Source organism: Dermacentor albipictus, chromosome 1 (genome assembly GCF_038994185.2).
Source record: "Dermacentor albipictus isolate Rhodes 1998 colony chromosome 1, USDA_Dalb.pri_finalv2, whole genome shotgun sequence".
Taxonomy (NCBI): Eukaryota; Metazoa; Arthropoda; class Arachnida; order Ixodida; family Ixodidae; genus Dermacentor; species Dermacentor albipictus.
In genome coordinates, this window is record NC_091821.1 from 332,342,210 (window position 1) to 332,360,522 (window position 18,313).

General features: G+C 46.4%; 1 protein-coding gene across 2 annotated transcripts in view; it reads right to left on the reverse strand.

The window, feature by feature from the left end:
• LOC135909973 (integrin alpha-9-like) overlaps positions 1 to 18,313 on the reverse strand; it is a 58,107-nt gene that overhangs the window by 6,791 nt on the left and 33,003 nt on the right. For both annotated transcript variants that reach the window (XM_065441987.1, XM_065441989.1), the window contains exons 13-24: positions 17,217 to 17,319; positions 15,853 to 15,898; positions 15,575 to 15,735; positions 12,489 to 12,649; positions 11,687 to 11,818; positions 11,482 to 11,561; positions 10,733 to 10,955; positions 8,654 to 8,808; positions 7,688 to 7,757; positions 5,663 to 5,770; positions 3,058 to 3,288; positions 2,130 to 2,252 (exon numbers count right to left, since the gene is read on the reverse strand). In XM_065441987.1, the coding sequence (XP_065298059.1) occupies positions 2,130 to 2,252; positions 3,058 to 3,288; positions 5,663 to 5,770; positions 7,688 to 7,757; positions 8,654 to 8,808; positions 10,733 to 10,955; positions 11,482 to 11,561; positions 11,687 to 11,818; positions 12,489 to 12,649; positions 15,575 to 15,735; positions 15,853 to 15,898; positions 17,217 to 17,319 (1,593 nt within the window). The remainder of the gene's footprint in view (positions 1 to 2,129; positions 2,253 to 3,057; positions 3,289 to 5,662; positions 5,771 to 7,687; positions 7,758 to 8,653; positions 8,809 to 10,732; positions 10,956 to 11,481; positions 11,562 to 11,686; positions 11,819 to 12,488; positions 12,650 to 15,574; positions 15,736 to 15,852; positions 15,899 to 17,216; positions 17,320 to 18,313) is intronic.

Here is an 18,313-nt window from a genome sequence, read left to right on the forward strand (position 1 = left end):
CGATGGCTAGCCCCACCGTATCGAAAGGACGTCGATTACGCCGATGGTCACAGCAGTCCGTACAGTCGGCATTTCAGCGTGACGTGGAAAGTTGGAATAGACTCAGTTGAAAAAAATAGAACAAACAAAGTTTCACCTGGTTTCTCCACAATGCTTAATTTCCCAAAGTATAGAAGTTGCGATATTATCCTTTCACCGTTGTTAAAATTATGATCCGGTTGCTTTCTCGTTCAGTGCGCTTCTGTGTAGCATTGGCCGACTGACCAACCGACCGATCGAATGAGTGAATAAATCAATCTTTCAGTTTGGCATTGTCACTGCCAACTTGTTTTGTATACCGCTGCTATGCTAGAAAGCCAACTTAACATTTTGCGAACACGAAATGCCCATGAGACAAAATTAATCATTATGTGAGGTTAGTGGTGATCATGTTGAGTGGTATCGCGTGCTGCCAATATAGTAATTGTCCTTTTGCTTTGTTCTGATTGCCTGGTATTTCAGAGCATGGAGATCGCTTGGAATGAATTAGTAATAATGATTGATCGTTTGTTTACTAGAAAATTAGAAGCTGAGGCTGCTAACGCCTCAGCAGCGGCTCGCGTAGGGAGGAAGGTGTGTGGAAATAATGGACACGGAGAGAGGATAGCCGAAATGATACCATAAAAGAGGCCAACCTGTGCGTGTTAAACATCGTACCCGCTTTCCAATACGAAAAAAAATATTAGAACGGTAGCTTGGTGGGGCAGTCTAATTTTGCTTGCAGCAACGGTCTGTAATACCAAGGAATTATAAAAATATAAGAAATGCATTGAACCACCCACGGTGACCGCGAACAACACCATTCCTATCCTCCACACAGATCGTGAGAGTATTGTTGGAAACATCGCTCAAGTTACGTACTTCGCCCTGCATAAACGTTCAGTGAATGCGATTTGTGTCTATGGGTATCAAGTGATGTTTGTATTCCACCGCGAGTATCCTGGAGTGTATTAAACCGAGAATGTAGGTAAAATAAAAATGATTGGCTTTTAAGTGCTAAAACCACAAGATGATGATGAGGCACGCCGTAGTGGGGGGACTTCGGAAATTTGGACCACCCGGGTTTCTTTAAAGGGCCCCTCACCAGGCCCCATAGCAAATTTCGGTTATACGCTGGAAGTTGTTACATGTCCTTTAGGGAGCGTTCTGCCACAAACGTTTTTCCAATCGGCTCATTAATAGCCGAGATATAAATATTTTAGTGCCGCGAACCCACGATTTCAGCAGGCGGGCTCCACTGCCAAGCAAGACGCTCTTTCTCCACTCACCCCGTCTAGCCTCCACAAGCGCAATTCCTTCCCTGCGTTCTCCCATACCGGACCTCGAGGATCGCGTGACGCATATGTCGCAGGCCCCGCCTTCATTCTTTTTTCTCCTCAAATTTTTTTTTCCTGCGCTACGCATTTCCGCTGACCACGCCGCGCACGAGCTGTTGTCTCGTCCACGCAGCGCACGAGTTTGCGCACTGTGCGCAAGGAAACATGACTAGTGGTATAATTCAGTGCTACACGAATACCGAGACAGAATAAGCGGATCGCAGAGCGTGATCACGCGCTGGAACACGGTAGAAAATTGCATAGTTGCGGTACCTGCGCACGTGACCGTGCCGTGACCCTACCTGCGCACGTGACGGCTACATCGGCGCGCCGACGGCGAGCCCTTTCACGGGCGAGTTCTCGCTGCCCCTCGCCCAGCGCTGCCCGTTCCTAGGGGGAACGCAGAATGCGTTGCCGTCCCAGCCGTTTTTTGAGACTGAAATGAACGGAAACGAAGCCGGCGCAGCGCGCGCGACACCCTGTCCTGCCCTTTCCCTACCCGGTTGAAGCGAAACGGCTCTGATTGGTTGCGTGAGCGCGCGCCTATGCAGCTGGAATCCTTACTAATGACTCACACTCCGGCGCCGGCGCAGCTGTCAACTAATCAAAACGCCCTTTCCCACACCTGCTCTGCTCTAGGAGCAACTGAGTTTTTGCGTGACTACGACAACGCCACCTGTGAACCAATAATAGATGCTTCGCTTGAAAAGTGATAGCAAGCCATGGTATATCAGCCGACTGAACGAAAAACACGAGACCTAAGCTTATACTCACAGCTTGTCTCGTGAACTCTTCCATGTTGACGACAACAGACAGTATTATCTGGGCAATCTTCTGTCTGGTGAGAAACGGCCCGAAGTTGCATCTGATTTCGTGACAGAGTGAAGTCTTGCAGTTCTGCAAGGAGAGAAGGCTCGACCATGTTACCCACAGGATGTTCGATACATGTGAAGCGTGTTTTCCTCCCAGACGACTGTCTCAGTTCATTAAAAATATGGAATTATTGAGAGAAAAAAAGAAATGTTGATATTTAGGGACTGTGGTTCTAGCAGTGGCGGAGTTCGAAATTTAAGCGATAATCGCCAGAACCGATGTTAGTTAACAGTATTCTGCTGATTAACTTCTCATGTAATTACTTAAAGTGGCATTTTATGTACCTGTAACTTATTTTAGATAATGTGGATCAATTTTAATTTCCTCTGCTGGTAATCTTTTCTATCCATAATTTCTGATCTGTATAAAACACAGTGGAATTACTGAAGCAGAAACACTATCTCATTTAAAAATTCCAGCAAGAACCAGTTCTTTAAATTTATTTGTTTATTTATCGCTGCAAAGAAGAAAACTACTTTTGAGTGAAGTTTGAAATGGTGAGGTTGTCTGTAGTCAGTGGTACGCTAAGACCGCAGTGTCCAATACATCGCTGTCCAACTAAACTAAAAAAAAAAAGAAGGTATGAATGCGCCAGCCATGCATTTACGTTTGCTTATTTCCGTGACGTCATGTCAGAAACCTCCTTTAATGATACCAAAACAAGAAATAAGTTCACAGGAAACTGCAGGCATGAAGTGACGAGCAGTAGTTGAACAAGGAATGTCGCTAAAGTCAACATTTCGACAAGGGGACTTGTTGAAACGTTAACTTCAGCGACATATCGACGCTGACTAGCGACATTCCGCTAGCTAAACTCGACGTTTCTTACCAGGGGCGGCACGTTCTGATAGAGCAGAGCGGTGAGTTTTTCGGAGTGCGGGGACTCGTGTTCAGGCACCGACCGCTGGACGCGGCCGCCCAGGCTGCCGTTCCGCGTGGCGAGCACGTCGTGCCGCGAATCGTCGTCGCTCTTTCGTCCGGCCTGGTCGCCCTCGATGCTCTTGACCACTCCCTCCATGTTGCGGCAAGTGCCGGGCACGAACAGGTCACCCTGCAACACCTGCACAGCACAAGAAGAATGGGACCAGCGCAATCAATCAATCAATCACACACACACACACACACACACACACACACAACACACAACACACACACACACACACACGCACACACACACACACACACCGTAATCAGTACTAAAACCCCTTAAACTTCGTAAAGTAGTGACATTATTACTCTCCTCTTCCGCCTTCACTTCTCGTTTCTCCTCTCTTTCGCGCTCCCTCCTCGACGGTGGCGCCATACTGCTCGAGCGTAGCAACGGCGCTAACATGCGCTTGCTCCTCGCCACTCCGTAGACGCTTTTCGAGCAAAAATGGCGCTGAAGCAAGGCGCGAGGGCCCACGTGATGCTATTGGGCCAATAGCGACGACCTCGGCCAGACCTCGGACGACGGCGACGACCTCGGCCAGACCTCGGACGACGGCGACGACCTCGGCCAGAGCGCGCGAGGAGGAGGCGGCATTCTTCAAAGCGTGGCACTACTTTACGAAGTTTAAGGGGCTTTAATCAGTACATCTAAGCAGCGCCTCCTGTCGTCGCTTGAATTCAGTATATTGTCTCATACGATTGCAAATGTTGACGGAGAATCGCCTAGTCAGGGTAGAATATCAGCTCTTGGCTTTGCCATTGAGAGTGTAGGAGAGGGGACCCACTGGCTGCGACACCTGTTAGCTTTTTGCTAAGCGTTTTGCCGAAGTGAAAGATGGAAAGGGTGTACAGTTTCTAAGAGTGCAAACTGCACTCAAAAAAAAAAAAATGGCTGTGGCTTAGCTAAGGTTAAGCCCAGGATGCGAAGCATACTAGCCTTTATTTTAGTTGTTGAACCACTGTTTAGCCTGGTGAACTGCTGTTGCTTGGCTATATTTGGTTCGGCTAGACGAAGAAACAACTCATGCGTTACTCTGCTTCGCCTTCAAGAGTGGAACGCGACAGCGTTCCCGTCGACCCGCCAAGGGGTGTAAGACAATGGGCTACGGCGCAGCGACTACGCGCCCCGCATTGGACGCGGTGAGCGTCGAGCAACGCAGCGTTCGGCGCGGCAACGAAATGTGCGCCTGAGCAAGCGACGCACGCCTGAGCCTTAGAAACAGCTCGTTTCTAAGGCAACACCGCATTCACTAGAGGCGCTTTTGCACCGCTTTGAAGCATCGTATTCGTGGCTCAGTGGTAGCGTCTCCGTCTCACACTCCGGAGACCCTGGTTCGATTCCCACCCAGCCCATCTTGCAAGAATTGAGCCAAAGCCACCTAGAAACAAGCGCAGCTGCTTATATACCGCCGCGAGCGACGGCGCGAGTTGGAGCCCCGTTTTCATCTGTAGTGACGTCACGGTGTCACGTGGTATGGCATGGGGTCAAAGGTCATGAAGGCGACACCGCCGCGCCTGAGGAGCTGGGTTGAGCTCTCGTAATATGCTTCGCATAAAAAAGTTGAACCCTTTGGGGTGTATATTTTTCACACAGCGATAATCGTCATCTTTCTTGCGCCCGCATTTCCTTTCTTTAACGCTGCGAACCTGGTACTTCCAAGTCACGAACGGCATGTGCATTATCAGCATGGCATAGCATTCTCGACAGGATAGTAGCGAGCACAGCGTTTTCAAGAAAAAAAAAAACGCAGCAAGACAGATGACGATTATTATTGTGTGGCAAATATACACCTCAAAGAGAGTATATTTGTTTAAGAGTGCAGTCGAAGTGAAGCATTTTAATCTCAATGTACTGTCAGGCATGCTGGCCACTTATGAAGGGCAGCATCTTTCAAAAACATTCAGGCTCGTTAGGCCTTCTGGCATAATGTATATATGCTGCTTTCTGATCATATATATGTATCACGTGGGTTGCCACGCGGCATAACGCCAATATTATGGTGGCCACCATACCAATATGGACGGCATTTTGAATCCTGAGTAAGCTCACTGAAACAACCAAACAAACGACATCGATGGAGCTAAAGTTAAACTTATGAATTGCATTAAAAAGGAAAATAACACTTAAGGATGTGGCAACTCTTTTGTGGCTTTTCTCTTTTTGTGTGAAGGAGTGATCACATGAATAGATCGGCGCTTAACACAATATACCGTAGAATACCGTATATATTACGACGGCTTCCGAATTTCTGCACGTTAAATTTGCTTCTTGTATTACATTCAGGTACTTAGGTTCGCAAAATATTTTATAAATGTTTCTCGTTTCTCTTAAGTCAACAAAAATGAAGTGTTCAATATAGTCTTATTAGATGTACATAAAAATATTCTTTGCCTATTTAACAGCTCCGAAATTGTATGTTATAAGCTAAGTTTAGTATTATATGCGACACTTTAAGGCAGATGCCGATATACTCTTCTTTTAAATATGTGATAGCCGTAAATACCCTAATTTGCTTGACGAAGGCGATGGGTTTCTCCGATTCGCTGAAAACGTAGGGCACGCGGACAGATAGCTGAACTTGCTGTATTGGACTTGCGTACAGCTTGGCGAGCTGGAAAAGAAAGAAAAGGAGGCATGAACGGGTCAACTCTGTGTTATTTCTTCTTTGTGTGAAATACAGAAGTGCTCTCATTATCAATAAGTAAGTAAGTAAGCTAAACAAAGGTAAGCTAAAGTAAATAAAATGAGGTAAGTAAGTAAAGTAAGGTAAGGTAAGTAGCCTCAGTAAGTACAGTAACGTAAATAAGTAAAGTAAGGTAAGGTAAAATAAGCAAGGTAAGTAAATTAATAAATGGAACCTTATTATCAAGGACACAAAAGTGCATACAAAATTATTTGGACAGATAGCCTAATGTGGTTAGTGGCCTGCCCAATAGAATATACAAGAAAATATGTGCAAGTCAGCTAAGAGGGGGCGAAAATTACGCCAATACCGAGTCGACCTACAGTTGAATTTAAAAGGGACCTTAACCATCCCTTGAGCTTGGTGAAATAACATAGTCCGCGGGCAGCATACGCTGCTGTGAACATCTCGGCCAAGTTTTGCTGTCGTGCGCGGTGCGCGGAGCTCGCAAGCGGATCGCGAACTCACCGTTCTCGCCGTTCAATAGAAGCCCCTATCCTCGCTCTACTGGACGCTTTATTTCGTCATTCCCTTAGACGGCTGCTATTGGCCGATTGTTGTACTCGTATAGGAGGTATTCATATATGCGCATGGGCAGGACATGTAATGAGGGAAGGGAAGCGTAGCAGGGGACGGCAGAAAGTTAGTTGGGCGGATGAGATTAAGAAGTTTGCAGGGACAACATGGCCACAATTAGTGCATGACCGGCGTAGTTGGAGAAGTATGGGAGAGGCCTTTGCCCTGCAGTGGGCGTAACCAGGCTGATGATGATGATCATTGGCCGATAGCCGACATCAAGCTGCGGTCGGCTACATGGCGTGGATACTGCGGCCGTGGCGGGGTGCTGCCACGAGTTCACTGGCTAAGCGCACTGCGGCTCGCTGAGGACAACCGTGTTTGGCTTATGTTTAGCGCGTCATAGGCACCAAAGCGCGAAGTCGTTGCATCTACATTAACGTCCAAAATAAAATCTGAACTGTGCGCCACGGTGACATTTAGAAGGCGGAGCGCTGGGAGCACGCCCCACTTCACAGTGCAAGGCATTGAAGAAGGAACGGAATCACAGCTGAGGCTGCGTTCGATTGCCAATAACTTCGCTTCTGCTGAACGCATCGTAGTACTTTTTGCGGCAAGGTATTTCTGAAATAGCCTGTTTTCACTTCAAATGCCTTTCTCCGCTTCGACAAAAAGTGGTGCAGGGCGCCTTTAGGAGGTAGTACAAATCCAAGTGACAGTTGGCGGCAGATTTAAAAAGAAAGGGGGCAGTTTGTAGCACACTCTAAATGTTACAAAAAAATCCCAGATTGAATACATGTCTGAAAAAATTTAACTACGCCTAAACTTCGTACTTTCGCATCAAAAGCAGATATTATAACCTTGTCAACTGCATGTACTTTTAAGTGGACAAATGAGATGCATTAGTTTAGAGTTTACGTAAAATGGTTACTTTGCTAACACAATTTTTGGACATTTCGCATTTACAAAATATTGGTAAATTTGAGAACAAATTGTATACCCCTTCGGTCAGTGTTAGACCGCGTTAGACGCTCTGCAATATAAACATTATTATATTTAATATATACCGTTATTGCGGACTGATACAGCCGGTAACCTGATGTATCACATTGAGAAATTTTTGATTTTTTGCAAAAATCGAAAGTCGCCATGCGGATTCTAAAATGTCTTATAAATGACAGAAATTTTATTCAGAACATCTCAGCGGTGCCCAAATCAGAACGTTTTTGTGTTTCTCATGTCGAGCCAGAATAGTAAAAATTATTCGTAAGCGCAAGCGCTATGCAGAGTAACAAAGGTGCCAAGGACACCGATAAAAAGGATACTTACGACAAAACCATGTTCCAGTTGAATAGCCTTTGTTTGTGCATTGAAAGTGACTACTTCGGGCTTGGCTTTCCTGCGTAAGCACGGCGAAAATTTGCTTTAGTAGTTGAAGCCATTGAATCTGAAAGCACGCTTGCATGGTGGTACAGTCAATAATGAGTGTATTAGATGAAATAAAATTTCTTAGTTTGCAAGGACGAAGAAAGCAAACAAGATAAAATTTATACCCTACATTTCTATGCAAGCTTGCACATGTACAAAGGTTTCCAGCGAGGACATTATGCAATTATTAAAGCAATGCAATAAAGAGGTCATTTTCTTGGCAACATAATATCATGTGTGCGGAAATAAAAAAAAACTCTGATACATGTACACCAATAGCAATTCAAGCAAACGGCTAAGGAACATTTTGATTATCTAGGCCCTATGACGGAACTGCGGAATAAATCCGGTTAAAGTTCAGTGCGCGTACACTTAGTATAGGATTCGTTAGAGAGCACCAATTTTTATGTACAAGTATCCAGCCCCAAGCTCACAACGAAGTATATTGGTGTTCCAGTTGTTTTTCAAAATAGGGCGTTTGTTACGCATTGCATGTAATAACGGCGCACATTGTGGTAGGCATTACGGCCGAGTGATAGCCTCAGAATATCCAATAAATGGGCCTACTGCAAGAACTTGCCGGCTTCAGCACAGCGAAACTTTCACAGGCGTGCTAGCATGCGACTCGACAACAAAATAGGTCGCGGGGGCAGTGCAATAGCGTTGACAAAGGCGGCATTTCTAACTCAACGTCCTTTCATTAGCTTGAAACATACGTCTTGCAGACACAAATGCAAGATGCCCTAAAGGCGTCTACACTGCATTAGTTTCATTTAGCCCTAGCCGAGTCTACGTTAGCCAAGCTTTATCAAACTGACTATAGTAGCCAGTTTGCGCTTCACGTGCGTAGCTCGCTGGCCGACTCACCCCAGCATGGAGATGTCTGCCTGGTGTACGAAAGGAAGTGTGATCACGACCTTGTTGTCGTTCGGTGTTGCTTCCTCACTGGTCGTCGTAGCTTCGGCGGTTAGGTTGAAGGTGTCCTCGACTTGACTCATATCAAGTTTCAGCAGGAAGAAAGCCTGCAGTAACGTATGCAGCAAGTAGAAAGAGCATAGCTGTAGTACGCACTGCCACATGACGATCTTGCCTAACGATTGCGCCAATATATAGCCGTCCTTGCGGCTCAGTTTCATCATAGTTTTAAAATGGGCTCGCAGAAAGCCATCATCGTCATCATCATCGTCAGCCTGGTTACGCCCACTGCAGGGCAAAGGCCTCTCCCATACTTCACCAACTACCCTGGTCATGTATTAATTGTGGCCATGTTGTCCCTGCAAACTTCTTAATCTCATCCGCCCACCTAACTTTCTGCCGCCACCTGCTACGCTTCCCTTCCCTTGGAATCCAGTCCGTAACCCTTAATGGCCATCGGTTATTTTCCCTCCTCATTACATGTCTTTCCCATGCCCATTTCTATTTCTTGATTTCAACTAAGATGTCATTAACTCGCGTTTGTTCCCTCACCCAATCTGCTCTTTTCTTATCCCTTAACATTACACCCATCATTCTTCTTTCCATAGCTCATTGCGTCGTCCTCAATTTAAGAAGAACCCTCTTCGTAAGCCTCCAGGTTTCTGCCCCGTATGTATACTGGTAAGACACAGCTATTATACACTTTTCTCTTGAGGGATAATGGCAACCTGCTGTTCATGATCTGAGAATGCCTGCCAAACGCACCCCAGCCCATTCTTATTCTTCCGATTATTTCCGTCTCATGATCCGGATCCGCCGTCACTACCTGCCCCTAAGTAGATGTATGCCCTTACCACTTCCAGTGCCTCGCTACATATCGGAAACTGCTGTTATCTTCCGAGACTGTTAAACATTACTTTAGTTTTCCGCAGATTAATTTTTAGACCCACCACTCTCTTTTGCCTTTCCAGGTCAGTGAGCATGCGTTGCAATTGGTCCCCTGAGTTGCTAAGCAAGGCAATATCATCAGCGAATCGCAAGTTACCCAGGTATTCTTCATTAACTCTTATCCCCACTTCTTCCCAATCCAGGTCTCTGAATACCTCCTCTAAACACGCTGTGAATAGCATTGTAGAGATCGTATTTCCCTGCCTGACGTCCTTCTTTACTGGGATTTTGCTGCTTTCTTTATGGAGGACTACGGTGACTGTGGAGCCGCTATAGATACCTTTCAGTATTTTTACATACGGATCGTCTACACCCTGATTCCGTAATGCCTCTTATCTCTTATCGTAATGACTGTTATCAGCCCTTATCAATCTAGATGTCCAGCGAAGCTGTTGCAAAACCACCACTACAGTTGCTGAGGGGGGTATGCAATGCTTTGTTAATGGTTCGGATGCTTGTTTTGAGCTTGTACTTTATTGAAACGTAAACTGTTCTGTCTGTTGTATGGATTATTTCGATGAATGTATGCACCATTCGCTTTACCTTTCTGAGCGCCTGTAGCCTCTGCCTTACGTGGGTATGAGTCGCTGTTTACGGGGGTTATGAGCCATTGCATTCGTCTTAGGTGACGGACGGACAAATTTCTCGTTGGGCAGGCATAGAAATGCTTACGCATAAAAAAAAAAATGACGGAAGAGGACTCTATCGGATGTAAATACTGGCAACACTAGTTGCAATTTCACGAAGGTAGGCGGGACGCCACCTGGCGTCGGCGTGTTCATTTCATACGTCACCGCGGGGTAACCATGCTGTTTTTATGGCAAATTGGTGTGCCATAGCGCATAAAATTTCCTCTTAAAGCTTTTGCATAAAATTCTATGCCATGTGGCATCTGCTTGCGCCACTAACCACGTCGAACATACTTTGACCGGGACAGCACCGCGGTTATCGCGCAGGGTAATTAGAGACGCGCCGATTCCGGGCAACGCGGAAAATGCGTCGGAGGCACGTGATCTGTGTGACTGCCGGCCCGCGGGCCGCGTGTCTGCAGGGCCAGCTTTCCAGCTTGCCTGGAATACGCACGTTTCTCGAAGGCCGGAGCGGGTTCCCAGCATCGCAGACGATGAGCGACCTCCGGTGGGCCGGGTCCTGCTGGACACTGCAGCGGTCCTTGTTGACCACTCGCACGCGGTCCGGTAGAGTGACCAGTACGCGAGCCAGATACGCAGGGTCCGTGGCGCCGGCGTTCTCGAGAAAAAGTGACACCGAGAGATCCCGACGCTCGCCGACCACTAGCGGGGATCCACTGGGCAGTCGAGGTGGTAACGGAAGGCATTTATAGAACAGTTCTATGGCCACTCCTGCATTTGCTTAACACAATACAACACGACCATTTTATTTACACAAGTGTATATAGAACACACTTTCCTATGAAGCTGGCGAAAGCGTAATATGTCCGACATATAGATCCCGTCCCTACACGATTGTTCTCCATTGACAAAGAACGTCATGAATTACACCGATGAGTGTCAAGAAACGTGAGGAAAATTTGACAAAATTACGCGACAGAGAGAGAGAGAGAGAGAGAGATGAGATTCGTGGTAACGAAAGGCTGTTGAACTATCATGATATAGGTAGGCACCAAAAAAGAAAAAAGTGAGCTCCGCCAAAATATTGTATTTCTTAGAACACCTACAAAACGCTGTCGCCGGTAAAATGAAAATCACAATTACACGAAACGAGTATTAGCCCCTGGTTATTATCACTGCACATTGAATCGCCTCCCTCGGCGCACAGTTTCCCCAGCTTTTCTGATTTCACGGTATACTTACTCGTAGCCGATGATATTGAGGTCCAGCTTCAAGTCCGCCCGACAAACTTCGTCCGACCCACAGCCGTGCTGATACGGAATCTGCGTACACAGACACGACGGCAGCACGTGTTCAATAAGAAATACAATTCAATGTATTTCGTCTCTATGTTGGTTTGGTGTGTGTCTTCTTGCTAGGGAATAGAATGAAAGGACGAGCGACTCACCGCTTTTGTGACGGCAAGCGGAAACCCCCTGTCGGGAACTGGGCAAGTGGGGCACCAGCGCTGGTCACCGGTGTCACGCAGCCGGTACTCCATCCGCACGGCGAACGGTATGAGCGGATCGACGAAGGTCTCCTGTGTAACCATGGAAATGGAATTGAACGAATGCTCGGCGGTTGCGTGTAAATTTCGCCTTCATTATGTGCCGGCTTATCCCTTCTGATGATAAGATTTTTTCGATTTTATTCAAGTATAGTAGTAGGTAGTGATAACGGTGGCAGCAGTCATATAATTGCGCCGAGCTTGTTCGTATCAGTGAATGTTGATGCCTATCTGCGATGATAAACGGGCCAACTTTCTAAAGCCAGTGCTTATCGGCTGGCTACAGGTTGGTGTTAATACACTCAGCAAATTTTTACGGCTCTTTTCGTTTTACCGTGCTGTTACTTTCGTTGTACCGTGCGGCAGCCGCTGAACCTTACGGCATGCGTATATATGTGTGGCACATAGGTATATATTTAAAAACGTCAGCGTCGAAGCGAACAGAGTCACATGCGATAACGTTCTGACCAATCAGCTTGTCATTGTCAGCGCTGTATTTTCTCACGCTGAATTAGTTGAGCCAACGCCGCCTACACAAACTAGTCTAGGTGGTGTCGGTTAACTCCGCTTGCTGACGAGTTGGTACCGATAATGGATTCCGCAGATTGTTCAGTTTTTTTTCACTCTCACTTTTTCAGCCTCTCGTGTTCACCTTCATACCGTGCGTGCCCTGGAATACCTGTAGACGGGAAGCAAAACTTACGTCTAGATAGACGAGCCTGCTTTCGCATGTCGTGTGTCCTTTCCTCGCCTGCACCAGAGAGCTGTACTTGTCGACGCGGTCTTGGTCGCGGAACATGAATCCCCGCACGAGACGGCTATCCACCTTGCGGTTCACGTCCAGCGTCAACTCCACCTCCACGTCTGCGAGAGAGCAGAACAAACACAGCGTACAAAGTCAGAACTGGGAGCAATATTTTCGAAGGCTCTGGTGTGTCACTGTTAGCGCAACATGATATTAGAACATATAGGGGTATTACTCAGGCTCGCGCGTGCGCACCTGACCCTTCTCTGGATCGCACAGCGCCGATGGAGCGGCAGTCGCTCGCCAGCACTTTCGCAGCAGCCCTAGCAGTCAGAGCTGTGACCCCTAACCCGCGGTTCGCAGTGAGTTGCGACCACGGCGGGTTCAGGCCAGGGGGGACAGGGTGAGTCTCGACCTAAGGTGTTTATTCACCTTAGAGTACAGTGATTCCAACAGACAGCAACAGCCACAACACACACAAATACAACACAAAACAAAACCACAGCGGCGGAGCATTCCGCACGTCTGGGGTGAAACAAACCGCACAATGTGGGAACCACAAAAGAGGCTGATAGGAGTTCAGCTCTCCCAAGTGGATCCGCGCTCGGGCCCTGGGGCGGTGAGTCGCACACAAAGGCCGGGCGCCACAGGGGGACGGCGTGCGGCGGTCTCAGCGGCTGATTTGAGATGCGGCCTCTCGCAAGCTCTTCCGCCGTGAGACAACCGTGCATCGGGGGAATAGCGCTTCGTCCCGAGCGGCGGAGAGGGAGTCTCCCCGGTTCCAAGAAAGGGAAAGGAGGGAACGGGGTGCCTTGGCTGCAGCGTCGCGGCCAGGCGCGAAGAGCAGCGGGAGCGGCGAAGGTGCCCTCTCCCCGCTACCCTCCGCGAGCGAGCACGTGATTATCGCGTGATAACCGCGTGGCCGCTCCGGAGATATCGGGATGCGCGTGCGATCCCCACAGACAGGACGTTTTATTTTCGGTTAACCTCCCTGCCTTTCCTCTGCTTTTACGTTTCTCCAAAACAGTCTCATCATCGCGTGCCGTTTTCCTTACGGTTTCCACTGTAACGTGACCTTTTCTTGTTTCATGACTTCCCTGAAACAAGTGCACCGCGATATTCCTCAACTATACGAGTAACTTTCCCGATGCAGAACTTTTGCAGTGTTTTGTTTTAATTTGTTTTCATGTCACAGATTGAGAAAAAGCCCTCATACAATATCTAAACGTTTTTATTGGAGGCTTTCTTTTTTGAAGCAGCAGCAACCGAGAAGTTGCAGTGGCAAAGGAATCGCAGGAGGAAAGAAAATGCTACGGCAATTCCGAGAATTGTCTACTGATGCGTAAGCATTCTTTGGCTATAGGCTGCTGCTTCGCTTTTGCTTACTTATTTAGCTAGCTTATGCCCGTCTACCGATCGCTACCAATCTACTATTAGACTATTATAATGACTAAGTGTGCTAGCCTGACGAATTATGCATTTATTATGCAGATAGACGGCATCACGAGGCAAACATATTGCAGGGGTACTCGCCAACGAATGCTTACGCATTAAACGATAGAAGGCCCACATTTCGAAGAACAAGCGGACTTAACAATTCGACATCACTAGCTTAAACATTAGAAGTCTTGCAAGAACACGCACATTTTCTTCACAGTCTTCGCTTCGCTTAAGCCCTTGTAATGCTAGGCACTTAATACATGTATATGAAATAAGTAGAAAATGTGACGATCGCATCTCTACAAATCGCGCCTGCGGCTATATAAACGTACACTGTGCATGCTAGTCTTCGTGATAGCTTTAAAAGGCAAATTTTCTTCGTGCTTTTAGGGTTGCAGGAAGACTGTGCAGCAATGCACCATTTGGCTTTCCCACGAGTTGACACTGCGCTGCCTGCAGCTGACTCGGTTTTCCAGTGTAGGCTTATACTGCACGCTTGTATATTTGCCACCTATTATATTGCTCGTTTCGAGACTATAACACTCATTTCACATCATTGCATCTTTTATTTCTACGCTAATATTACTTCTACTGTCATTACTGCTTAATATCACGGGCGGGATGATCTTTTGCACCGGGAAGAGTCTCGCCTCGCTCTCGGATGCACGAAAGTGCAAAAGAGCCCATCGATGCTTTCAGTGTTTAAGCGTATTGATGAACCCTGCAGGCAAATCTAACGACAATCCTCACATTTGTATACAAATTGTAGAGCGCGAATGCAGGAAAAAAAAAATAGTGGCAAGCTTTTCCTTCACGAATATTTCCCTGAAGGCAAGAAGAGGCGGTGCATGTGAGTGTTTAGATGTGTTTCACCTGACGACGTGGTAACTTGGGCGCAGGAGGAAGTTGTTTCCTGTAGTCTTCGGCTTTGGGACGCGGCAAGCGCATGGTCTGTGCGCAGCGGAACATGGTGCGCTCAGCGCAACTAACCAGCACGAGATTTCCCGTTCGGCTTCACAGCTGCTCGGACGCGCTTCCGTTCAATGAACCGCACCCGCGAACGACTTACTTCTCGGTGTCCGGCATGAGCGAACATTATTCGCTCACTATTCTTGCGTGGTGAGTCTAACTTCAACGATACCTCGGTATGTCGCCATCGAATACCTATTCTTTGTATGTATATTTCGGCTAGCTGGTACCATTTCGTAAAAGGAGCAATAAATGCCCATTTTTTATGTTTGTACATGTGTGCATTGCGTCCTTTGTTCCTAAGAGCAACTCGGACCCCACAGCCTTCGCCATGTGTCGCAGTGTCTCTCTGTTTAAAAGCATACGGCTTACGTATACGAACGACACACTGCAACCTCCGCCATGATGATCAACTCCTCTTTATTCGTCCATCTGCACTTTCTTAGAGGCACAAATCGTGGCCTCTGCATCGATATAAGAGGCAGCTGGCTATGCGCACGGAAGATTATCCGTGAAGATATTAAAGCGACATAAATATGAAGAAGGCCAAATGTTGTGAAAGGTGGCGGGCACTAAGCTCGAAAGAAACTTAAATTTGTGCGGTGTGATCGACGTGCCGAAGATGACATACTCACCGGCAGTATTATTGACAAATTTTCCAGTGTACTCGATGCAGGTATTGAGCTTGAAGCACGAGAATTCGGATCCGCCAGAGATTTCGCATTTACCCATGTCGGCAGTGATCATTCCGACCTCGGGCGTGATGACGCCTCTCAGCTGCGCGATCGGACGAGATCTGAAACCAAAATAAATGTTTAGAAAACGCCGCTTATAAAGCATCTATAAATAGCAAGTTTCAATATTCCATTTTGCCCGTAGTTAATATCTTAATCGGCGGAAAGTAAACACTCACCTAAACAGAACGGCATTGTCCGCCATGTAAGACCCGACAAGAACGTCTGTGGCGCAGAAAACGAAATCAATAGTGCCAAGTTAAGGACTGATTCTTGCAAGCCATTCAAGTGAACCAACTCATGCAACAGCAAAAAGTTTTGGATTATACTCAGAAGAAAACACTGAACAGTATTGGTCCGGATTTCTAATAAAAAGAAATGGTGGTCATGCGGCATTTCATTTCACTCTAGTATATAAGAGACATCACAGACATTAGTCTCACGTTGGCGCTAGAACGATGGCAAAGAATGCGCTGAAGTCCGGTATAATATTCCACATTATACACTTCACGTAGCAGGTACGGTCGGTCACAAAAGTTTATGGGACAAGCGATTCGCGCAAAAGTTGAATTTCCTGGGCGATTCAGCTTACGCCCGGGCACATCGTGTTGAATTCAAAGTTTCAGTCTTGCGAATTAACAGAGCACAAATTCAGATTTTTTGTAGAACCTGCGTCCCGAAAACATTTGTGTTCATCTGAACGTTCGTTCTGTCAGGCAAAGACTATAGGAAAAGCCGTACGGCAATCACTGCCAGCAACAAAATGCGGTTACACGCGCCATGGATGAAGATGATCTCATTTTAAACAGAAATAAAAATTCAGTGGCGATTTAGCGGTAAATGCTAGAAAAATGCGTTAGCATTACGTCGCACTTTTGACGTCCCGGATCTCCATGATTTAAACCGTGTTAACCACATTGCGAAGTGTTGTTCAGGAGTTCGTCCATATATATATATATATATATATATATATATATATATATATATATATATATATATATATATATATATATATATATATATATATATATATATATATATATATATATATACTTGAACTCCACCCAGCAACGTTGTGGCTTTGTGCCCCTGTATTCAAGCTGGCCAATTCATCCTAATCATTACTTTTGTTTCTAAGGGTTTGTGCCTGATGTTACAAGCAGCTGTTGTGTCACAAGTAGCCATGATATCACAAGTAGTCATGATGCTTTAATGAACCGCGATGTCGCAAGGATAGCCACATACCTACAGCTCACAAGTGCGTAGCGTAGCAAAAGGGATAAAGAAACCATCGTGGCACGACCGTCCACGTTAAACAGTACATATTTTCGCGGTGTGAAATTGCTGGAAAAACACGTTTTGTGTAGCCCCCACTCGATCGCCCGCCATATTACTCCAAAACTGACAATAATCATAACGACCATTAAGATAGAGCCGTCAACAACTGTTTGCCGCTTTCCAAACGACCGACGAATACCTGTAACACTTTAATGCCGCAAGGACGCCGAAAGTAACGCTCAAGCGTGCGCAGAAGGTCGCTTACCGTCGTAGTGGTTCGCGTCGACGTCCAGTCCCTTGGAGATGCTAATGCCGAACCCTTTCAAAGGCGCCCCGATGCGTGACGACACGGTGCTCGCGTCTATTCTCTGCGAAATCACAACGGAAACAACAGAATGAGGGATAAAAATTGCTCGTTCGAGGTAGCGGCGAAGTTTCTCGTTTAGACCTGAAATGACGGTCGGAGGCACGCACGAGGACCTCGTACAATTGTAACTGCAGTGATTCTTGCCGTAATTACACATTTAAGATCATTTTTCGTTGTATTGCGGTGCACGAGCAACACCAACAATAGCGTAAGTTGAAGGAATGTCGTTGCATAACACTGCCGCGGCAGTTTCACATTTGAAGGATGTGTGCGCCGAAATGGAACGAGTAGAGGAAAAACGAGCGTCGCAAGTAACAATGCGGTTGCTCCGGGCGTCGGAAGTTCGAGGCGGATTGTGCCATATGTTCTCGCCCGAAATGTGAAAGTTGCGATCGCTAGCAAGCGGAAGCGCAGTAATAGGAGCAGAGTCTAGCTGGATAGCGCCAATTCATCGTGGAATTAATAGGAAGCTTTATTAGCTCGCGGGGGATCCCATCTAAACACATGGGAAAGGCGAAATCGCTTTTCTTGGCAACCAATGTGCCGAATTTGATTAGGTTTGCTGGATTTATAAAAAAAAAGTTAATATCTTGTGACTGGCCGTAATAAATTTTTTATATAGGCCATCAATCTTTTAATAAATAAAGTAGAAAATCGGACATTTTCAAGAAACGAAAAAATCACGTTTAAACTCTGTAACTCGGCAATGAAAATTCATATCACAATTATGTAAATTGCATCTAATAGTACATGTAAAGCGGACAAAAATTGGTGCATTGTACATGTCTCTCAAGTAAACCACTAATATGTGAGTAAACGAGAGAAGAAGGGGAACCGAGGGGCTCGATTTTTTTAATCATGCACATAAAGCCAACAGACAATGAAGCCAAGGAAATATGTGACTACGACTATTGCAATACCGTTATAAACAATGTAACAAATTCAAGTAAGATATACATTGATATCTTTAAATTTGTCCACTTTGGGTGCTCTAA